Source organism: Coturnix japonica, chromosome 1, assembly GCF_054131305.1.
Source record: "Coturnix japonica strain WE chromosome 1, WE-NBRP24, whole genome shotgun sequence".
Classification (NCBI taxonomy): domain Eukaryota; kingdom Metazoa; phylum Chordata; class Aves; order Galliformes; family Phasianidae; genus Coturnix; species Coturnix japonica.
In genome coordinates, this window is record NC_140663.1 from 170,963,023 (window position 1) to 170,988,464 (window position 25,442).

Below are 25,442 nucleotides of genomic sequence, written 5' to 3' on the forward strand. Positions count from 1 at the left end.
AAAGAAACAAACAGTATCACTAAAGATCCCTGATAGGCTTACTGGTAAAAACAGAGGCAGGAATCAAAAGTTTCACTTAGGTGGTAAACATGAGGAAAATGTGGACTGATAATTCACTCAGCTAAGTGGTAACAGCATCATGCCAAATAAAACTAAGGAGAGAGCAAGAATTTCAGCATGTATTCATGGGTATCCATGTTGCCATGGCAACTTCTCAATGGAATAAAGTATTTTCTCCTTTCTTTAGGGATTAAAAAAAAAAAAAAAAAGAAAGAAAGAAAGATGCTGTTCTGCAAATAGACACTTTGCCTTTTTAAAATAAACCCATAACTGTATATTGAGCAGAATTTCCTCCTGTAGCAGACATTGTTTTGTTATGCTTTAGAAAGAGACTTAATAACTTAATATTGTAAAAGGACACTACATTACAGACTTGCTATTCAAGAGGTTTCTCTTGCCTTCTTTTTAATCTGCATGCTTTTTAAAAGCCTAAATTCCTTCACATTTCTGGATCTTCCTCTTCTTCTTCTCTCTTTTTAAATCCTCTTCTTGTTTATCACCGGAACGTAGATAATAAACATATTCTGCAGCAGATCTATGGTTTCTGGTTGAAGCTAAGGCTGTATTTATTCCATTTCAATTTTCTGGGCTAAGATTCTTATCTCTTATTTTTTGCTACTTAAAGCAACTGTATCAACTAAGTTATTCCATAGTCAGCAAGTGTTAAAATTTGGATCAGTTATCAGTTAGTTTTTTATCTTTGCCCCAAGCTCTCTGACTTAAAATGCCACTCTGTTCAATTTTGGTCATTCTTTCCTAGATAAGGCAGCTGATAGGGGACGTTAAAGTTGAATAACCCCCTTTGAATTTAAAACTGTGCTATTTCAGAAACTGGAAGCTATTTTGGAAAGTATAACATTTCCAGGAATGACTGAAATATATGTGATAAACATTTACTTTCAGAAATGACTTGGAAAGCTTCATCGAAGAACTTAGGAGTTTTTACTCATAGATACTGACACGGAATGTGTTTTAAATATAGAACAATATTAATTGCTGTGTCTATTGAAGCTATAAAAGATATGTGTTTTAAAAGGCACTGATTTCATAAACTGTGTTTGTTTCCAGAATGTATCTATGATCATAGCTTTAAATGAGAAGTCATAAACTGACTTCTAAGTTCTTAAACACATTCACTGTGACTGGTAAAGCGTCTGGGTACTTGCCACTAGGATGAAGAAGTTCTAAGAATTTGGATATGGTTAATAACATCTTTGAAAAAGAGAGCTAAATCTAACTATTCGATCCCTCCACGGCTTTTAGAAAACATTGCTAGCGGCTTTCTGATTCCTTTATACAACCTACCTCCTACAGCTTTGGTTGTCTCATCCGGTACATTACACTGAAAGCTCCACTTGACAAATATAGCCAGCTCAATTTTAGTTTCATTTATTCCACGTTAACACTTGTACCATTTCCTGTAACTCTTTATTTAGTTTGGCACAGACTGGGATCAGATCTACTGCATTCTGATAATGCAATCAAATTTAGTTAGTAGAGTTCATCTTGATTCGTTATATTAGAAATAAGGGTAACCTTTACAAATACGATCAAAATATATATATATATTTTTACTCTGTTTATGTCTATGGCTAAAATATATGTGGCCAGGAATGTTTCTGGGCATTGAGACCAAATTACAGAATCTCAGATTGGAAGGGACACACATATGCATACATTTAACAACACATATATTTACATATATATGTGTTTATACAATACATACAAAATTTATACCAGAGAATGTTCTAAAATAGGTCTGCTGTTGTAGATGGAAATGCTTGAGTTTACAGGACTAGATATACACTGCATTATTTAGAGGGCAAAATTCAAGACTAAATACAGAAAACCATCCCAGTAACCCCAGTTAGTCATTGTTTTATAAAGGCCAGAATATCAGCGATTTGCTGGCTTGTATATCTTTCACTTTCCATTAAATCACTAACACTGCTCAATCTTCATTTGGGTTGTTGGTACAGAATTAAATAGAACAGAACTAGATTTACACCAACATAATCATAGACTTCAGTGCCAGAAGGGACTGCTGTTATTGTCATGATGGAGTATGTCTGTGGAAGCCAATAGACCTCTGCCACCGTATTTTAGGCACTGAGATAATAACGAGCAAGAGCCAAATAAACTCTAGAAAATCTCAGTGTCAGAACAGCACAGTATAGTTTGATCGTATGAGACTGCATCACCTTGGCAAATATGTAATCTTGGTTTATAGACTAACTCACAGTGTTTTTAAGTGGAGAGGATAGCTATTGAACTTACTTATTTCCTTTGAGCAAGAAGGATCACTTCTTGTTTTCCTTTAGAACTACTGAGGTGAACAGAACAGATGTTTTTTCCACGCTCTAAGGATTATTTACTTATTTATTTGCTTATTTATGTTGAAATCAGACAAGACTAATTGGATAGTTTTAACTCTTGATATAGAAAGTCAGTGAGAAAGGAGTAGATCATATTAGAACTGTTTACTTCATTCAGACACCAACAATTTTGCCGGGATTGTGTGCTAGCTATTTGCATACATAAAAATTTCTTTAACTCAGCTGGCTGCTCCGGCACACACAAGCCTGTTCAGCCTGCTAAAGCTCATGCCTGGAAACAAAGGCATGACTTTCCTCCCTCTAGAGTGACTTTTATTCATAATTAAACTATGTTCTACTGTCAAAGCAGAGAGAGATGAATGAGTACTCTAAATGAAGATCCACGTAAAATCTGGAAAGCAGTCTACGTTCTCTCCAGATAGTGCACCTCACTTAAGTACTTAAAGTCAGGTTGGATAGTTTGGGCATGATCAGCCTTTCCCTTCCCCTGGTTCTTCCCTTTCTTCTTATCCTCCCCTTGCCTTCATCCCTTTGCCTGTCCTTACCTGCCATGAGGAGAAAAACGATGCTGGGCTCAGTAAATTAGGGTTGGTGGGGTGTTGGCCACCCATGTATTCATCAGTGCAGATCACACAGTCCTCTGCATCTCGCCAGTCCCAGTAGGGGATGGTGAAGTTCTCATCACCTGTTATTTTCTGTATCTCACGTTCCCACAGCAGCAGAAAAGCACGATGCCAAGGCAGAAAACCAGGGGCTTCATGGGCAAAATCGATGTCTCTCCACACATTGGAGCCGCCTAAGAGTGTGTCTCGAGAGGCATAATAATGCATCCAGACAAAGAGATCATACACGTTGATATTTCTGAACATGGGGTTGGAGCCGTTGTTCATCTGCGCATATGTGCCAGTAGCAATGACATAGTCCTTGCTGGGGATGTTCTTTGCTAGGTTAAGGTAGGCAAGGAACTTGTCCTTCTCTCTGATGGTGAGCTGGAAGATGTTTCTTCTTGTTCTCAGTCGTCTTTCAGTGCAGTTTTGTCCCGAGAAGCCAAACTTGCACTCCCCACAGTTGAACCCCATGAAATTGCCTCTGCATCTGCATGTCCGGTTGTAAAACACAGAAGGCCAGTCCTCTCTGTCATCCACTCCTGAGAAAGGGAACTGTGGTCCCAGAGGAGCCTGAGAGAGAAGGATGCGCTGGCAGGTTCCTCTGTTGGAACGCTCCCCACAAGGGGACCCATCTCCTTCCCAGGGAGGACAGCACTCCTTCCTCAGCAAGCTCTGTGTGTTCGCACAGACTCTGGGGAACTGCCCAGTGGATGGCTGAAGGATGGCCAGCAGTAAGCCCATGGTAAACAGAAGCATCCTCACAGAGCAGCAGGGGAGCACCAGTGTTATGCTTCAGTGCATGAAGATTTCTCTCTGACTGCTCCAATGACCTGAGTGTGAAAGAAACTTCTCCACCCAACTGGGAATGCTTCACCACTGACTTCTGCTACTGTGCACCCTCCAATGTCCTTCCCCATTCCTACCCTGGATGCATTTACGCACAGAATACACTTCTGTGATTAATCTGATTATCACATGTTGTGGATGAAAGCCAACTGACTTTTTTTTCCCACCCCCTACAGGTTTCAAAATGAAGGCATTTATAGCAAAATTTTAATCTTCTGCCTAGCACATGATTGCTTTATTGTTGCAATTGGAGAAGTAAGATTAAAATCTGGACATGGGATCAGCAGTTGTCTGTTCAGCATCATTGTTTGATAATATGCTTCTGTGTAAATTATTGTTTAAAAAAAGATCCAGAAAATCTGATCAGTTTAATAAGGACAGTGAGCATAAAGATGATAAAATGACTATTAGTGTGCACATGGGATGGGGACATGATAAATTATTTGTCTTTGTCTTTTTTGTATTTCAGCTTGAGCTGACTTCACCAGACCAGCAACAAGTACCTACAAAGTGAAAAATTATTAAGAAAATAATAATGTCAATTCCCCTGTTATGTCTAGCATTTTAATAGATAACTCCATGCCAAAACCTGCTCCCAAATTTCTTCAGTTTGTTGAGAATACATACAATTTGGTATCAGACTTGATAACAGTATTTTTAGTGGGACCTGGAAACCAGACCTTGACTTCTGCCTTTCTCCCATAAGAATGCATCAAATCTATGTGCTTTACTCTGTATATTACTCCAGACAACTCACCCCTTTTTCTTCTTCTAAGAAAGTCTGATTTGCAATTGAGGACCTATATGAAAACCATTAGAAGTTATAACTACTTTGAAATTACCCTTGAAGCAGGGACAGCTGTTGGTTTACTTGTGGGCAAACTGCACTTAAATTATGCAGTTTTTTTTCAGCTATCAGTGTTACTTCTAAAACTGAAGGAGTTTTGTTGTCGTTGTCGCAGTTGCTTTAATTTCTTTTTCTTTTTCCCTACAAGAATAATGATTACAGAGAATCTCAGGAAGGCAGGAACAACATCTAGGGAAATAAGTGAGAGCTCTGCTGGGAAACGATGCCTTTTACTGGGATCAGCAGGTCATCACATGACCATGCTGAGGAGCACGAGGTGCTTTAATCCAGTTGGCTTCTATGCCTCAGATATTCAGGGAGATTATCTCTGAGTGCCAGTGCCTGTGATGGGGGCTCTTGGAGCAGAAAGAGCAAGGGGAAAGGAACTGTATTTTCAGAAATAGTTCTAACCACAGGCTGATGCTTACTGTTGTTTGTCTGATTCTCCTGGTTTCCATGCTAGGCTTGAAAAGCAGATTGAGAAAATCGTGTTTGTTTGATTTATTTTATTTTCCTTTTTCCTGGCTGTTTGGGAATTTTTTGCAATCTATTTCTTTTAGTGTTCCTCCTGTGGAAGCTAGTGCAAAACTGCTACACATGAGAAGAGGGACATCTCGAAGGATAACAATCTATATTTTCTAATTTTCAATGAAAAGCTATAGGGATTAAGAAAGGCTTGAGGCAAAGCCTCATAGGAAACCAGAATAGCACTTGAATATATATTTAAGCAGACAGCCATACACAAAAATGCATTCAATATCTTATGTTTATATTCAATGGGGATTTTATGTTCAGTGTTAAAACAAAATAAGAATACAAGTTTGTCATATGACACATTTCTGAAGCAGCTGGTTAACAGAGGAATCTCCTGTGAAACCATATGAATGAGAAACTCTGAATGAGAAATGTGACTGACAAGAAGCATATGCTGCCCTTCTTGACCTGCTGATGAGCAGAGACTTCCTTTAATTAACTGTCAGTGATTCAGACTGCATTTGGAAATTCAGCCTTTCCATCTATACGCAACTGTAAGTAAGACAATACATTTTCCTGTTCTCCTGTGTGACTGTAGAGTCAACAAAACATGAGATAGTCACACCTCATGTGCTGCATCCAGGCCAAATTCTCATCATTAATAATATCACATAAAACTTTCTATTCCTTCAGCCTGTCAACACAGAATTCTGGAATATCCTGAGCTGGAAGGGACCCACACTAGACATTGAGTACAACTCCTGGCTGCACAAATGACCACCCAAAATTCAACCCATACCTCTGAGAGAACTCTAACAGAACCTTCATTTATTTTTAACTGAAGTTTTTGTATCAGATGAAGTTAGACTTTAGACTGAGAACTCTGTCTTGAATTTTGCTACTGGATAAACACCATCATGTTGCATGCACTGAAACCTCATTCTCACATCTGAGTCCCAACATCTGAGTATGAGTCAAGACTTTTTTATTCAAGTTTGACAAATGCTACATTTTTCACAAGATCAGCATCACTGTAGCAGACCACTTCCTCTATCCCCAAAACACACTATTATTTGTTGGCCCTTTCCAAGTTTATCTGATTCTAGAATAAAAATGACCACAAGCCACATAAAAATTGGGTTCTGTAGAGGAGAACTCTAGGAACAATCTAACATGGGGCCCTGCCTCCTGTCTCTGAATTTTAACTCCACACAAAAATTTGCAACTGGATCGCCTGAAGGATTGATTTCAGTGTAGCAGAGTAAAACAACAATATTTAAGATCTAAGATGTGCTTTCGTTACAAAGTTCTTAATTGTCTTATAGAGTTGTCAGTAATAACAGATAAGAAAATCATCACAGATACAGAATAGTGAGATATCTTTCTGAAATACACATGCTATTTTTCTTGTGGTTTTAGGATTCATTCATTAGAATGTGAGCATTTGGCTCTTTATTGAGAAGCAGGCTAGGAACTCCCACATGCTTTTTAGCTGAAGATAAATACCCCCACAACTTTTTTTGGTATGATATCTGGAAATAAGACTTAAACACCCATTTAGATGTATGAAAGGAGCACAGCCTCAGGCTGAAAAATGATTCTGAGCCCTGTAAGTAATCAACTTTTAACTCAGGAGCAGCATACCTAATATCCTCTCAACACAGCTGATGATATGATAGATATACTTGCAGGTGTATTCAGTCATGAGTGGGATGTGGTCCCTAATCTCAAATTCAGTGTGGACAAAGTTCAGTTAAACTTGGCATGTGCAGCAAGTCGAAGCACTTCTGCCACCCTGTGCCAGCCTTAGCCCTGAGCCCTTGCAGAAAAATTCCTGTATGTAATTGGCTTCCTAGGCTAAAATTGTTATGGCATAATTTTACCAAGAGCAATCACTGCATTATTGAATCAACCCCCTTACTGATCACATTAACCTATTCCATGCTTGAATCCCTAGTCTCAGCATTGATGAATTGCTCAAAGAAGGCTGAGCCAGTGTTATAATGTTGTTGCTTTTATGCTATATGCAAAGATGAGAAATGCAAGTTCATGTTCTAACAGAAACAGAAAGGTGTGGACAGATGTTATCTCATTGGTTAAAAAGCCTGCTAGCATGAAGTTAGTCTGCCCATTTTAACATCATTGAACCACTTCATTTTATAGGATCAGTGTTTTTATTACAGAATCATATAATTATAGAATCATTTGAGTTGAAAGGGACCTGTAAAGATCACCTAGTCCAACTCCCTTATAATGAGCTCTCATGCAATGAACAAAGTAGCTATAGTATTTTTGATCGGATACTGGAAGACCTAGAGGCTGTGTGCACACCAGCCACTGGTCTGAAAACACTGAGTGGGAATTAGAGCCAATGTGTAGAAATATAATAACAGGAATAGCAGATCTGCCATCCAAAGCAAGGCAACTAACATACTGATCTGTACAATTTTGATCTTTGCTGCAGGCTACACAAAATCTGATGCCCATCAATTTTGGTGACAAGACAGCAGCTAAGGGGGATGCTGAAGCAATACTTTCTATACTTTTGTTCCACTCTGCTTATATTTCACTTCTATTTGGCTCTTTGCTGAAGACAGCCTGGGTTCTGGTTTTCTGGATCAGAGTGGAAATTTTTGTGAGTCTGAATGCCTTATAGAGGAAAAGTATAGCAATTTTATACTACTATGCAGCTGATACATGCATTTCACCTTGATAGAATACTAGTAGTGCCCACATATAATTAGGTGGATAATAGTATAGTGGTTCAGGAATTCCCTGTTTCATCTAACAGCTCACTGGTGCTGAAAGTACAGAAAGTTTTTCAGCCGTCTGATGAAAAGCTATCCACATTCTGCTTATTTTCCAAGGGAATTTGTCCTTCTGAGGGGTCAGACAAGCACTCCAGCTGATGCAAAACCAGCAGTGGAAACAGCTCGAGGAGAAACAAGGCCAGTCATTACTCTCTGTTCGGGCACTTAGACCAACTCACTCATATTGTCAACCTGTCATATTGTCAACCTGCATCCTTACTCCTCATAGCAGGTACACCCTGCTGTGTTGATAGCAGCTGCACAATATTAGTTTTTTAGTGAGCGTATAATCTTTCTCATTCTTTCCACTAATCTCTGATAAACTTAAGTCTGTGGGTTAGCTTGGGGGAACCTTCCTCTGGGGTTCCCCACTTAAGTAGCTCCACTTCAGAAGCAGTTGTGTCTAATAAGTGTTTCTCCATACCTGAATGCCCTCAAGTCCTTCTCATGAACCTGTCCTTCTCCATTTATCCAGCTCTGTGGAGATACAGGACAGTAATAAAAGCTTCTAGAAGATGTTTTTGTATGAGCATGTGTTTTGGGAAACAGAACATCAAGTACTATATTAAAAAAAGTGAGAGTGAGATTTAGAACAAAGCAGGTCTCAGCTGCTCCTAGTGGTAAAGCAAGCATGGCTATGCAGTGTCAAAAACTACATTTGAAAAAGGAAGGAGTGAATCAGCCAGGACAAGAATGTTTGTACAAACAAGTTGGGACCTTCTGAGGCTAAGCCATTTGTATAAGCTCTTGAGCTGAGCTCAGTTGGGATTTCATTAAGCCTTGCCTTTCTGTGCAGATAGTAGGGAGACCTATGCATTAGTTAAGTATATCACATGCATCTTTTACTCTTTGTTTAAAAATTTTATTTTATTTATAAATTAGTCCCTTCAATGAACTAATAAAAAAATTTCACTGAATATTTAAAGCAGAGAGGAAAATGTTACAGCTATTTAAGTGTGTTCCAGAAACCTGTCAGTGTAAATCAATACTTTTCAGATGGAAACAGATAGTGGACTTTTCATATAATATACAAAATACGTAATAGCTTTTAAAATGAAAAAGTGCTGTAAATATGATTAAATGTGACTAGTTCTAGTGGAGAAAATACATACAGAAGAAACTAATCTCATTTGTTGCATTTGGGTTTTTCCCTTTCAATCCTGCCTTAACCCAGGGTATGCTTTATCTCCTTTGGGCTTCAAGAGCAGATGGGCTGAGTAGACCTTCAGCTATTTCAGAAAACTCCTAAAAATCTCAAGTTTTGTGTGTGTGTGTGTTTTTTTATTGAGTTCTGAAAGTCCACAGCTTTTGCTTTGCCTGGAACCCCCTTATCTCTGTAGTTCTGGTAGAAGGAGCAGATCAGATAAAACAATGCTGACTGAGAGACTACAATCTGCAGTAGACATGGAAACAAAAGCCACCAATTGAGAAGCTGTAGAAAATGGATGTTCTCTAACCTAACCTCCCAGCCTGCTCCCCATGCATCTGCTTATTACTGTAATATTTTCAAGAAGGGGACCCCTGTCCCACAATGGGTGAGAACGAGCTGACCTACCAGTCTGCAGAACAGCCCCCCTCTGCTTTCCCTGTCCTGCAGAGCAGAGAAGATGGTATGGTTCTTCAGCCCCAGACCACTGAAGTGAGATAATGCAGACAATAAAGCAGGCAATTATAACAGCTCTGCTTACATATCTATTAATTTAAACCTCTCTACAATACACAAAAGGTAAAAAGACACACATTGTTTAGAATTAAAAAAAAAAAATCTTATTAACCTTCCACAAATCTCTGGCAATACTCAAAGGCCGAGCTAAAAAAAAAAAGACTCAAATATAAGATGTAGTCTCTGATTTCTACCCCCTGTTCAAATAATCACTAATGAAGAATCGAACTGTACTGAATTTGACTTTCTCTGTAGAACTTCATTAATTAATCCACAGTTAAATAAATATATAAATAAGACCTTGACATTCAATTTCACTTCAATGCAGATAGCAGTTTCTTGTGCTTCAAACTTGCTGAATAAAGAACAAAATGTCTTGGTAAGACATTAGGCATCTGGGAAAATAAGAGTCCTTCCAAAGTAGTGTACAGTGCTTCTGATAAAAGCTGATAGCTGTGAGTTAACAAAAAGGTTAACTGGGAATGATTTATCAGATTTCTCTTTATTCTTTGGACATAGTATGTAAAAACCTGGTAAAAGTGATTTTTCTTCATGTCAGTCTTAGTTATTCTGCTACATTCTTTTCTGATGAAAATTTTCATGCACTCTAAAGCTGATGAGGCAAATTCAGTAAGAAAGGCTTATCAAGGCAAGCGCAGACACCATCTTTGACCTCAGAATCCTTTGAATTGTCTAAGGATGGGAGATCAATCCACAGAAATGTTTATTCAGGCTTGTTTTGTTTCCAGATCCACTGTGCATCTACCATGGCCTATTGTGAGAACAACACACTGCACAACACAATCCTTTTGTCTGACCACTTTTAAAACAAAAGCAGCTTAAATTCTGCTCCACTGAGGCCTGTGGTATGTTTAGAACATATTTCTTCAGCCTGTTTGAGGTCTATACTGAAGAGCAGGACAAATATTACCATAGGATCGTAGAATCAAAAAATGGCTGAGATTGGAAGGGACCTCTAGGTCCATCTGGTCCAGTCCTTGATCTAGCAGGGACACCCAGAGCAGGTTGCCAAGGACTATGCTGGCTTTCAAAGATCTCCAAGGTGAAGACTCCAGAACCACTAGAATACATATTACAATATGAGAAATACATACACATCTCCTTCATATTCAAAAGCAAATAATTTGGAGTAATTAATGCATAAAGGTTTTGGCTTTATTTTTCAAATGAAAAGAAATGTTTACAACTTTTCAGAAGAAAAAGAAAACACCTAAGAAAGCTGTGAGAGAAAGAAATTTTGTGGCCAACAAAACAGATTACGTTCAGGTGATTCACACTGATGTAGTAAACACCTCTGCACCACTCACAGGTTCTGGGAGACTTCATGTTCATGGAAGGAAACTTGTAAGAAATGTATATTCTTGAAAGACCTTTATTCTTCTTAAGCCAAAGAATGTCCATGTAGAAAACACTAAAAATAAATAGTTTGAGAAGTGATGCATCAGTGGTGCAGAGTATTAAGACACTAAGGAAAACTGCACAAGTGTGTTTAAGAAGAAATATGTTCAATATTTCTGGTAAGTAAGTAAGAGGTTCTTGTATCCAGAATGTTTAAATTAACCTTGTGATTAGTCACATGTGAGAGAACTTGGCATCTAGTGTTAAATTCAGTCAAATTTAGGTTGAGTTTGGACTTCCAATCACAAAAGACAAAAGTACAATTACTGTTGAATCCATTAGGACTCTTTTCATGTGGATACTGCTACGTGTCGTATATGTGTGTACCAGCATAAACAGGCAGCTTCATTACTGAGGAGCAATGAGAATGCCATGAGAAAAGTACTGCATGTGGGGCTACAGCATGAAAATTACTAACAATGCGCATCTGGCTAATCCTAACACCACTCTCAAATTACGAATAAGCAAACAGCAGTGAAAAGAGATTTAGACTTCAAAACCTTGCGACAAATTACATCTTGATGGCTCTGTATTTGAATATTTTGTAATGATCATTTTGTATATCCTGCTTAAAACCAAACTCTGACTTGAGCTGATATAAGGTTCCATCACAGAAAACATAGAAAGCTCAGAAATCCCTAAAAACATTTTCCTCTATCTTTTCTGTTTGGAGTGATGGCTCAGGTTTCCTAAGTCGATATTTAGTGTTCTCCCAGAGCTAGAAGAAAGCATTAGTTCTGCTCTACTTTTTGGAAATGTCTTTGTTGCATTGGGGAAAGCTCCTTTTCTCTCTTTCAGTGCTTGAAAGCATCAGACTTCAGCCTTGCTATTCAGAACTACTGTTGTTTTGCAGGGTAATTGCTTTAAGGATTACCTTTTCTTTGCTGATTTTTTTAATTGCTCACGTAACTTGCATGTTAGAAGATTAATGGATAGAATTTAACTACTCAAAGAAGCATGTGAGCTCTGTGACTGCGTTTAGCATACAGGCTTTGTAATATAGGTTATTAGAGTACTAAAGGGGCAAATCCTTCCCTTCCCTTCCCTTCCCTTCCCTTCCCTTCCCTTCCCTTCCCTTCCCTTCCCTTCCCTTCCCTTCCCTTCCCTTCCCTTCCCTTCCCTTCCCTTCCCTTCCCTTCCCTTCCCTTCCCTTCCCTTCCCTTCCCTTCCCTTCCCTTCCCTTCCCTTCCCTTCCCTTCCCTTCCCTTCCCTTCCCTTCCCTTCCCTTCCCTTCCCTTCCCTTCCCTTCCCTTCCCTTCCGTTTTATGTATCGGTATAAATTGGTATAATTGGCTGAAATAATTAGATATTGTTTATGTTGGAGAAATTGTAGGAAAAAAAAAAAAGAAAAACAACTACATTACAAAGAATTATCAAACAAAATTTTAGACTGTAAATTATCTCAACCTAAAGCATTTCAGATAGCTAAAATCAAGTAGATGAAATACTTACTCCTTTCCATTTATTATTACGGGATCTCATGTAATTTAGCTGTACAATATCTACATGAAAGACCTGTAAAATCTGGTAACATGCCTCCTACACTACATGTTTTATCTTAAATATTCAAGTTTCTTATGTTGAGTAATTACTTCTTTATCTATTCTTTTATGTAAGTCTAGTCACTTTTAAGTCTTAACATGCATATATTGACTCAGCTGAAAAATTCTTGTATACTTGCTTCTCTCCTTCATGTCAATAGCAAAACTGTACATACCACATGCACAGATATGGTAAATAAGTAAACATAAATTAATACAACTTCAAATGGATTCCCTAATTTCAGCTGCCCAAACCTGATTAGTCACCCTGGGCGTCCTTCAGAGGAAATGCCAACATCTCATGAGTATGAGATTTCACCTCGAATATATGACCAGGATAGTTCAGTTGAATCACTTTCTGGAGGTGCCAGTTTCTCCCCATTAACATAAAGAAAAGGGAAAGTGCCCAGCTCAGACACTGACATCTGAAGCTGCGTGAGATGGATAGAATAGGGATTCTAACCTTGCATTACCTTACTAGAATAACCCTAGGCAGTCCTTAATCCCAGTAAAGATGCCATGTGCTGCCCACCACTGTTTTGCATTCAGCTTCACTGAAACATTTTCCATTTCTTAAATGCAACAGAAATAAAAACAACCCTGAATGAGATGCTGATTTATTTCCCAAGACATTTATGACAAAAATGTCTATGCATTTTTTTAATTTTTTTTATTTTTCATTTGTACTGATGAGTTTGGAATAATGAATTTTACATCAGTTTCATAGAAACCATCTTTACAATGTCTTGATACATGCTCTCACTTTTGAATTCAAGTTCTGTTGCCTATATATTTCTAAGTATTAGCAAATCAGAGGCAGTAGATTTTTGCAGTATCAGTTTGTTCTGTAATCTTCATTTTGTTTCCAGGGATTCTTTTGAAATAGAAACATTATTAAGAGATAGGTAGCCTTTCCTTCTAAACAGAACAATATATTTTCTGCAAACAGAGAAAAAACCCTGAACAATATTGTATATATAAGCAAATAGATGTCACAAAGCATGTTTTTCCCTTTCTGAAAGATTATCACTAAAGATATAAAGTAGAATAATTTAAAATACGATAACCAGTTTTGATTGAAGGAGTCCATAGATACAATGACTTCAGAATGCAATGACTATGGAAACGAAGAAGATATCTCAGAGAGTGCCGAGCTGAAATTCATGCTTGGATTCATTTCAAGTCTTTTCCTTACTGAGAACAACAGCTGAAGGTTTTCAGATTGAATTCTATTGGAATCCTCTTCCAGTGTATCATTTTAATTCCTCAGCTTCCTTATCCTTCATATAAATAATATAAATAGCCTTTTTTTTAAAAAAAAAAAGATTAATAATATCGAATGCTTTTTATTTGGGGTATTTATTTACTATAATCATCTACATTTTCAAACATTAACAAGTAAATATGTCACTGTAGGAATACACATCTGTGTATATTTCTCCAGTTTTTCATAATCAATGGTGAGAAAAGGACAATTTTAGTTGCGATCTGTGTAACCTTTTCAGGTGTCTATTTTGTGGTGATGTATTTTGCACGCTGTAAGTACATGTTTCTTTCTATTTACTGTAAAGGGAGTCTGCAGCCCATGTACATTTGCATATGCATATATATAGTTAAACATTACCATATTGTGTACTTTGTCACTTAGTAGTAGGTACATATGCAGGAGAATCTGTAACAAACAAATTATTTCCCCACAGAAAAACTGCACACTTTAAAAACAATTGCTGAAGATGAGGAAAAAATCCTGAGAAACCTGGAAAATAAATGAATAAATTGCAGTCTTCCAAAGGGTTTGTTTCCTTTAATGATCCGGCTGACTGTATGTTTCAAGCTTTTTATTAACCAAAACATTTTTCCAGTTGCTGAAAACTTGCATTAAATAAGATTTTTTGAAGGAAAAAAAATCCTGGTTGTGGTGTTTACAGGTGTAAGAACTTCATATCTATTTTTGGTGAAGCTGGGGATAGGGGTTGATTATTTAAGAAAATATGTACTTTTCATTAATCGTATCATGAAAGATAATGCCTAGCCATCGTTTATTTAAAAAAAAAAAAAAAGTCATATTCATGGAAATACAGAGAAATTTGGATTTTTGAGAGATTTTGTAGTTGCTGTATAAATCTTGATAAAGTAGGAGACGGAATAAATAGCTGTATTACCACTTTTAAAAACCTGGAATAAAAAAATAAAACTATTACATTTTCAGCTTGCTTAGGCCTGCTGCACATATTGCGTGGGGATAGAGGATAGAGGGGATAGAGGAGGAATTTTTGAACCCAATTAAAACAGGGAAAGGATAAATAGTCTAAAATACAATGATATAGAGAAAATTGAGGATTCTTCTTCTTGGAGGATAACTGTAATTAATAGTTACTGTTTTCTTCAGTAAATCCTTGCAAAACAAAAATCACTGTAGTTCAAATGGAAAATATAATTAATTTTCTCACAAGAATTCCAAGCCAAATTACACTAAACACATGATTTATCTTAAAAACTTAAGCACTTTGTGATATTTTGTTTATTGAAAGGTTGCCTGCAATGCCATTTAAAAATGAAAAGTCTGCGTGTTTTATTTAAAGTACCAAGTTGAAGTTGTATCTTGGTCTGTCTCAATTTCCTCTTTTTTTTTTTTTTTTTTTTTTTTCTTTCAGTGTATTGAAGCTGAAGTTGATTTTGGTATGGAGTGACCAAATCTAATTAAAAAAATAAATTTATTTCTTTTAAAGATCTGTTCAAATATTTTAAGTTACACAATCTGGCTTCAGAACAAGCAAACAAACACACACCAAAAAAGTCATGCAAAATATTTCATCAATTGCTAAATTTCAATTTAGAACAGCTTTATTTTGACATTCTCCTGAAATGTTTGTTTTTAGAACATAAAGTGTGTGACATCACGAAAAGCAATAGGTTGCAACTGGAAGATGCTGTTTTTCTGGAGAGTTAAGATGCATGAATTTTGATAACCTGTATGTAGTAACTCCATGGAAGTGTTATGAGTGAGGTAAGGATTTAGTTCAGTTCCTGGAATGGAGGTGTTTGATCAACTTCAAGTGAAACAGGCTAGAAGAGTATGTCACCAGACTTGCTGACACCTTCTGTAAAGACAGCTGGACACCTGGTGAGATAGACCAAAACTTCTTAACTTCAACTGAATAGGTAGTTAGGAATCTATTGGTTGGACACATCTCTCCAGATGTCACCAGCCACATCAACTAGGAGTACTTGTAGATACACAGTGCCTTTCAAGTCTTGAGGATATCCCTGAGGTGTTCCAACTTGGAATCCAACAAGGTAAATGTCACCCTCACCCAACACACTGTTTTCCAGCCCAGAGAAGTCTCTGAGGCACAATTGTTTTCCAGATACTATCAGGTATCTGTATGCCTCCTGTTGCCTCCTTCCCCACATTTCCATAGTAGAAGTGGAAGAAGTTCCTCTGTTGATACTTATGTGAGGAATTACCCATCTGAAACAGAATCTTAATGACCAGTTCTTGTTCATTTTCCTTTATTTATTGGTCAAAAATATCCCAAAAGTGGTCTTTAAAAATTGTGAATAATAAACTCAGGACTTGAAAGGCATTTGGAAGTATACTGTAGTAATGACATAAATAGAACATCATGTTTACAGGTACATTGAGGGTGTTCAGCTTCATGAAGACATGGTTCAGAGTAGAGCTCCAAAACCTTTAAGGAAGAGACTCAGGTTGAATTTAATTACATGTGTGACTTTGAAGTACCATAGTGAGCAATAAGTATCACCATTTGAAAACTCACCTTTCCTCTATTTTGCCATGTCCTCAATGCTTTTATCCTGCACTCCACAGGAAGTCTCCCTTGGGCAAAATGAATCTGCACACAGCTAGATCCAAATGTTATGTGTAAGGCACAACATATTTAAACCTGCAGTATGTCTTCAGAGCCTCACAAAACAGAATTAATGCATTGGGAAGTCTGGTTGTTAGTCTTAGTTTGACAATATTCTTATTGTATCCTACTAATCTGATTTTCAAAGATTTATATGTTAATTTTTCATACATTAATCCCTGAAACTATGCTTGAAAAACCTGTGCTATAAATATCACATGGCTAATGCACATTCCAGTGGCAGACAAAATTTACAAGAAACAGACAAACCTTAGAATGATAATTTCATTATATCACTCTTATAAATCTTAGCAGCTGTTCTGACACTTTAATTACAAAGTGACACTTTCAGTCATAACATATTGTGGCCAGTATAATAAATCATTTCATTTAATATATGTCATGACTTTGGCCACTATAGAGGAGATATTTTACATTCTATCTCTCTTACTAAGTCAGAAAGACAACAAGAGATTGAATACTGTACCTATGAAATTCAATATGAAACTGGAGTAGTCCTGAATTTATCACAGCACAAATACATATAAGATGCCACATAGGTTCTTGTGTTTGTGCATAGCATTCTTCCACTAGGTGGGTGGGTGTTGGTCAGAATATGCCTTTAGGCACACATGAAAACTCATAATAATTGCAATAAAAGCTACAGAGGTAGTGTAGATGTGATCTCTTATGTATATCTATGCCTCTTTATCCTGAAATCTTTACATTATACGAAGCCATCGCTGTCTGTGTAAGTCTATCAACTTTTATCTTTATTTTCAGATGTTTTTTCACTATAAACCTAGTACTGAAGCAGCAAGACTGCTATCAACCACATGGCACAGATATTTGAAGTAAGTTATTTGCAAAAATATACATATTTTGAAGGGAGATCAAGCTGATTTCCATGGACAAATACTTTTACATTTGTGATTTTGGCATCAGAAATATTCTTCTTTCCCAACACTTGATTCTTGTTTTGGCTCCATCGTGCTATGCTCCCTGTGTTCATTTCAGCTTTTTTGTTATTGTCAAGTTCTAAAGGCATTTAACTAAATCAGAATTATGAATGTTGCAATTAACATCGATTTGTGAGCATTCTCCTTTGCAAAGATGAAATCATTTTGCAGATGTCTTAGGACATGGAATTTTTAGATGATCATTTTAACCCCAGCCTACCAGGCAGTAGTTCATAAGCTGTGAAATGTTATCAGGTTGGAATAGGGCTATTCATTATTTTGTTCAAACACAGATACTGTCCTCCCCTCATTGGATCATTTCTTTTAGCGATTAGTTCTATTAGCATACATCTTGGTTACAGCATTAACATTGTGTGACAAAATGTGGTATCCAGAATTAATGAGCAATTCAAATCTAGGCAGTTATGACTTTAGTTTCTGGGTGGCTGATTTTTTCATTGTTTTTAATTTCTGAAATTTGAAAGGAAAAGAACATTATGGCCTCTGGCCATCGGTTTTACTTTTTGCTTCTCTGCTTGTTGAAAGGTTCGTATTTTCTATTGATGAACCCGTGAGGTTCTGCACAAAAGGAACCCATCCTGAAATCAGCTCCATATGGACATACCATATGTGCATACTGAGTCCCACTGAAGAGAACTACAGTTAGCACTTCTTATTTCTGCTACAGCATCATGCATATATTCCTAACCAAGAACCCCGTTGTGCCAGGCACGGTATAGACAAAAAAAGTGTTAATCTTCATTCTTCCAGAAGGACCATAACAATACAGATAGAGCAAATTCTACAAACCATAATGGTGGCAGACCAGGTTGTTAAATGTTACGTATCTTTATTATTCCATTACAATCAGTAAATTATGCTGTGATTCCCTTTAATGTGCATCCCTCTAGAAGGGGCCACTGTATTTCCTTTTGGTACGTAAACCCCATATGATCTTTCCTGCTGCCTATGAGGTTGCATATAACATGTGTTAGGAGTAGGACAAGATATAATTTTGCATTATGGGCTTTTCTATTCATGGAAGCTCCTGTGAAATAAGGCATGCTATGAATGTGTAGTGCACTAACAACCTTGCAGGAGATCATTCCTTTCTAAAAATCCCCCCTTTTTACTATGCACTAAACATGTTCACACTGACAGACAGTGTAATATTCCTATTTCTGTATAAGTTATGTCTAATATTGCTTTGCATACATTCCTTATGTGAATGATAGCCAAATCAAATCTATGGTTAATTCTCCAAAATCTATTTTTTTTCTGACAAATATTTAGAGGTAGCATGCAAAGAATGATGCTGATTCAAAGAATCAAGGTACAGACAGGCTTGTCTCCATTAGGAATGTTATAGAGATGGCTTTTCAGGCAGGAAAATAGAGAGGGAAAGATAATTGTACCTACTTTGCAATCAGCAAATCTGCACAAGATTTCCCGACCAAGCTCTTTCCAAGTAGGTCACAGTTATATTTCAAGCTACTGGCATAAAAAACAAAACAAAACAAAACACATTGAGCTTAAAATCTAGAATCTAAAGATTAAAAATAAGATACAAAAACTTTACAGTTAAGATAATGCCTCACTAAGCCATTTATCTGGAACTGTTGTGAATTCTTTATTATTTAAAGTCTTGAAATCAAGTTTGGAAAGCTTTCAGGAGGAGATGCTCTTGCCTAATCTAAACTAGTTGTTTTACTTACTGAATTTCCAGCTGAGGTTCTCTGACCTGTACTATGAAGACCGTCAAGTTAGATGATCATAATGGTCCCTTCTGGCCTTAAAATACATCAATTTATTAAGCAACCCACTGTAATGCTGTGATGCAGAGGCAATTCACATCAAGATCTGAAGAACACTTAAATTAATTGTTTCATTAAAATCCATTTGAATGCTTTTACATCTTGATACACGCTGCTTCTGGGTGCCTTACAGATTTTATTAGGAGATCTTCAGCTTAAAGAGACTATTATGGTTGCCCAGCCTGACTCCTGCATTATGCGGGCCATAACATGGTGTTCTTGGGGAAGGCATGCAGTGAGGAGCCCTGACATCACATCCCACCCGTGGGTGGTTCTCTGGCTACCTCTAGGAGGTGCTTCCCAACAGCTCTGCTCATTGCTCTTGTTGACATCATGAGGAATGAGTTCAGTACTGTGTGGGAGCGCATTTCAGATCTTCCGTACACCTACAGCTTTATGCCAAAAATAAGATGCAATCATTTGTTTCCTAGGTGATAACTGCACTGAGCCTGCGTGGTCCTTGCTGTCTCTAAAATGGTGAAGTATGTTATCAGCCTTTCTTGTAGTGCTTTTGAGGCAACGTATCAAACAGCTTTTACTGCAGAACAAATGACTTGCTGATTACTTTCACGTGGAGAAAATGTATTGCAGTTTGCATCTCAGTACTTATTCTGGGGAAAAGTCATTATTTTTCCTTTTTGTTTGCTTTTTCTGTGACAAATGAAGGGGAAAGGCAGCAAGAAAGCAAAGTTCCTAGGTTTCTAAATGCCAAAAGATATTACAGATGTTCTTTCATAATAGTCCATCTAAAGATGTAACTGTAAGAAGGCTCAGAAATTCCAATTTTGATTTTTCATGGAAATTCTTCCATGCAGAATATCTAGGTGTGTTTTCTATCTCTAGTGTATCTGAATGTCAAAAGTCCATCAAGGTATTTCCTTCACACTACTCCTCTTTACAATAGTCCGTAAAAAGTAATACAGCAACTATGAAAAAACCTTCAATGATTTTCAGTTTAGTCTTTGATTTCCAGTATATCCAAAGTCTATATATTTTGCACATACACGAAGAGTTTGTTTTTTGGGAAGAGTCAAAATTTCTTGATTTTTTTTTTTTTTAATAGTATGTGCATTGCTATGTATTCTACTTCAATTAAGGCAAAAATGAAAGTAAAATTACTAAAGCATTTGTTTCATGATTTATCCTACACATAATGGGCAAATGGGATTTCAAATAGAAAGACATTGTTGCAGCCTTAGCTTTAGAAGATCATAGAATCATAGAATCACAAGGTTGGAAAGGACCTACAAGATCATCTACTCCAACCATCCTCCTATTACCATTGCTACTACAAGCCACTAAACCAGATCTCGTAGCTCCTCATCCAGACACCTCTTGAACATTACCAGGGACGGCCACTCCACCACCTCCCTGGGCAGCCATTCCAGTGCCTGACCACTCTGAGAGAAACAATTTTTCCTTATGTCTAATCTAAACCTCCTCTGATACAACTTGTGGCCATTTCCTCAGGACCTGTTTGTTAACTGAGAGAACAGCCCCCCCCCCCACACCCCCCTTCAGGAAGCTGTAGAGAACATTGAGGCCTGAGCCTCTTCTTTTCCAGACTAAACAATAAGATGAAGTTTTCTGATTTAATATTTATGAACATATTCATCCTGATTATAAGCAGGAGCCAAACTCCAAATGCAAAGATTTGAGCCTTTCTGTTTAGTTGGTCTCTGGGCTCAGATGAGGACTGGAGTAATCTGTGTGCTGTATTGTTGACTGGTAAAGTGAGGCTGAATTCCTAGTTCCATAAGCGGAAGGTGTGGTAAGAATTTCTGACTGTTGATGATCACTGAGATTTGTATCTATACTTGATACATATGATGTACATGTGTGTATGTATGGGGGGAAATTCTTCTGCTTGCAATCCAAGGGTCCACTTAAACAGTTTTCTTTTCATACTTCAGAAACTGATATTTAATTTATTTTATTGCCCTCTACCTCAAAAAATAAATTGGAAAACGGAAAGATTTATTATTAAATGTCTCAGTGAAAACCACAGAAATGATGTGAAACTAATGGAAAGGCAGGCTCTAAAATATGTAGAGCTAACTACTTATCCTGATTTTCCACTTAAATCAAAATTCTGATTATTTTAACAAGTTCAGGAGAAGGTCACACATTACGATGATAATCTGCAGGGCTTTGGAATGGTAGCAAATTCAGAAAACTTAATTTACATAAACAGTTCTGATATTACAAGATCAGAAGACGGCAGTTTGCAACAGGACAAATTTCCGTGATTTTGAGCATGTGATTTTTGAAAAGAAAACATGGTTTATTTAATTATATCTTAACATTGCATCTTGGCGTGAAGAGGGCTGTAGAAAAAATAATGGATCTATCGCACAGAATGCCAAAGTGAGGTGAGAGGAATGCTGCCTATCAGTTCAAATGATCTGGTAGCATACTTAGATGCTATGAAGAACTGCAAGTACAAAGCACTGACTGTTTTGATGGTTGAAGAGATGTTCTTTTTTAAACTCCCTCGTGTTCTAGGAATAATGTAGACATAATTCCTTCTGGCTACAAGGAATGACTTGTTTTCAGTCAGTGCAAACAACAAACTTGTTATCTCTGAAAAGAATTTCATAAATAGGGCCATAAAGATAATATGGCGATATATATTCTTGAAGTCTTCTTTAAATTAGCAAGTCATTACCAAATTGATTACTTCAAAGTTTTCTTCCACATTTATCTCATGTTCTTTAATTTCTTGACTGAGACTCTTAATGGGCATTTCTGGAGAATTCACAGATCCCCTCTTGCTACTGAAAGAATAATGTCAGCACTGACAATCTCAAATATAGGCCACAAATGTTTTGTGTTCACAACTGAAAAGAAATATAGACTGATATAACTTCTGCAGTGGTTTCCCTCATTATATCAGCAAATCTTTTACATCCTTGGTTTCAAAGCTGTTAAACTCCATGTAAGCAACTTCTTAGTGTTTTATTTGGAAGAAAAAAAAAAAAAGTCAAGACAGAAGAAGCAGTATCAGTATTTTTGAAAAGCATAGCAGACTGAAGCTATTTAATGGCAGCATTCTGAGCATCAACACAGGATTAAGCTTTCTGCTCAAAAATGGTCATAATCAGCTAATTGACCATGATACAAGAAATTTGTTTCCCTCGCTCCTTTGTGATTAGTTGACCATCAGCATTCCTGGCCAGCTGGAGGGGTCTAAGAGAATTGGAGGTTTGCCAGTGTGACTCCCATCTATAAGAACTGTCTGGGGAACTACAGGACTGTCAGACTGACTTGGGTGCCAGGAAAGGTTTTGGCGCAGACCATCTTGAGTGAGATCACAGAGTATGTGTGGGACAACTGGAGAATCAGGCCCAGCCAGCATGAGTTTATGAAAATCAGGTCCTGCTTAACCAGTTTGATTTTCTATGACCTAGCAACTCACCTGGTGTGGGAGTTCCCACACGTGAGTAGGGTATGGAAGTTTGACTAAATCCTTTCTAATTTTATTTTTGTTTAAGAAGAAACCACCACCTTTAAGAGAAGTGTGGGAAGCAGGAATGCACAATTTGTGTACACTAAGGCAATTTGCTTCATGAAAAAATGTACCTGCTCCTCAGGCAGACATCTCTGGTGCAGCTGCATTCTGCACTGAAGCAAGGAATTGCCTCAGCAAGGCAAATGAACTCCTGTTGGTTGGGAGCTGTGGGGTGCCATTGCAAAGCCAGGAGCAGCAACTGTTGGAGCGGGTCCAGAGGTACGCTGTGGAAATGGTCAAAGAGCTTTAGCACTTCTCCTGTGATGAAAGGTTGAGGGAGTTGGGCTTGTTAAACCTGGAGAAGAGAAGGCTCCAGGGAGACCTCATTGTGTCCTTTCAGTACTTGAAGAGAGCTTAAAAGCAGGAGGGGGTCTGACTGTTTATATGGTCTGATAGTGTTAGGACAAGGAGGCATGCTTTTAAATGAAAAGAGGGGAATATCAGCTTAGATGTTAGGAAAACATTTTTCTCTCAGAGAGCAGTGAGCTGCTGGAACAGACTGCCCAGAGGAGCTGTGTCCCTGTCCATGGGGGCATTCAAGGCCAGGTTGGATGGGATCCTGGCAGTTGGATTTGGTGGATGGCAAGCAGCCCATGACAGGGTTTGGGACTAGATAGTTTTTAAGGTCCCCTCCAAACTAAGCCATTCTCTGATTTGATGATTTTATGATACTATGTGAACAACATCCTGTAAGTGTCTGGTAAATGTAAATGGGGAGCATTTTTGTTGACTTGATGTGTTAAGTCTCTTCCTGTTTCCTTCAGCACGTTCTCACTGGCATGTTGCAAACATCTAGTCTTTTCTAGGGATCTATTAGAAAACTTGGAAAATTTACTTTAGAATTCTAATATCAAGGTAATAGATCTGTAGTACTATTTTTAGATGGGAAAAAGACTGTTTCTTCCTAGCAAAGCGTAGGTTTACTGAGAAGGTTTTCAGTGTTCCCTTACTCTTTCTACTGCCCTCAGAGATTTTCCAAATTCCCATCCATCAATCTTTTGAGACAAAATGCTAACCAAAAAAAATTTTTTTCTGTATTTCTTTTGTCATCCTACTTAAATCTGAAATTGCCTTTCAGAACTTCTTGGGGCCACAGTGGGATTTTTCACATGGTTTCTTAGGGTCAGAATTCATATAGGGAATCTCAGTGGAACTGTATTATGATAAGCATTTCTGTCAGCTTAATGCTGTGGGAGTGAGTGCATTAGAAATACGTACAATAGGGTGGGTTTGACAAATGAATAGTGCAGAGCGCTCTTGAGTGCTTGAAGCCTCTGAGCTGCCTTAATGTACCTAATGTTTAAACACAGGAAGAAGTGGAAAAGTGAACATTTGAATTTCATATTCAAGTGGTGGCACATACTCGGGGGATAAAAAACAGGCAGTTGTTATCCTCACTTGCCAAACAGAAGTTTATGTTGTGGTCTTCACAGTTACCTGTATATTGGGCCTGTGAAGGAAGCTTTTGGTAATAGGAGCTGAGGTGTGCCCTCTGTGAGCAGAAGAGCCCTGTGTCAGAGCAGCTTCAACAGGGGCCCATCACTAGGCAGAGCTTAGTCATGAACAACACTGGTCTTCTGGGAGAGCAGATTGAAGGGTGGGAAACAGTGCTGGGAGAGAAGAGTGAGGAAGGATGGAAGTGGCCCTGCAGACTATGGAAAGGAGCCACACCTGCTTAGGGATAAGACTAATTTCATCACCCAAGTATCAGTTCATCTCCATTGGTTGTGAAGGGAGTACAAATAACCAGAGATGAATATCACGAAATAGTCTATGTCTGATGAGGTGAATCCAACTGCGTACCACTTGCAGTCTGTAAGCCTTTCACACTAACACATTACTGGAAAATAATTTTGATTCCTCAGCAATGGAGTAATTCAGAGGAGGGCCACAAGAATGATCAGAGGGCTGCAGTGCTTCTGCTGTGAAGAAATGTTGAAGGATAAGCTCCAGAGAGACCTCACTGTGGCCTTTCAGTGCTTAAAGTGTGCCTACAAGCAGGAGGGCGACCAGTGTTTTACACTGTCTAATAGCGACAGGGCCGGGGAAATGGCTTTAAACTAAAAGATGGGAAAATTACCTTAGATGTGAGGAAAACATTTTACTTAGAGGGAGGTGTGCCACTGGCATTGCTGCCCAGAGATGCTGTGTGCCTCATTCCTGGAGGTGCTCAAGGCCAGGTTGGATAGGCAATAGGTTGGTGAGGACAACCAGCCCATGACAGATAGTTGGAACTCAGTAAACTTTATGGTCCCTTCCAACCCAAACCATTCTGTGTTTATATGACTCAAACCAGATGAGATATTGGGGAAGCACTAATGCTAAGTGGAATATGACTGTTCAACTCTTTTTATTTTCATTTATTTTAAAAAGAAAGCCTTAGACATAAAATATCATATAGCATGCAACATCCAAACTGCCTTATATTAATTGTATTTTCTTCTAGTGGGCATTGGTAATCAAAGGAAAAAAAGATAAATCTGTCCTGTTATATAAAGAAATGATATCTACTTTGAGGACCATGCAGTTTGGCAGTATTTTAGAGTATTTGTGTAGGTAAGTATACCTAAACGGAAAAAGAGTGTGATATGTAAGTGAACAGAAATACATTTGGTATTTAACTATAGTTCAAAGTCGTTTAATTACTCATTTTCTTCATCAACCTTTTCCATTTCTGGATTG

General features: G+C 37.7%; 1 protein-coding gene across 1 annotated transcript in view; it reads right to left on the bottom strand.

The window, feature by feature from the left end:
• TYR (tyrosinase) overlaps positions 1-3,780 on the bottom strand; it is a 43,918-nt gene extending 40,138 nt beyond the window's left edge. The window contains 1 exon segment of the mRNA NM_001323239.1: positions 2,942-3,780. Within this exon segment, the coding sequence (NP_001310168.1) occupies positions 2,942-3,760 (819 nt within the window). The 5' untranslated portion in view covers positions 3,761-3,780.
• Positions 3,781-25,442: the final 21,662 nt, after the last annotated feature.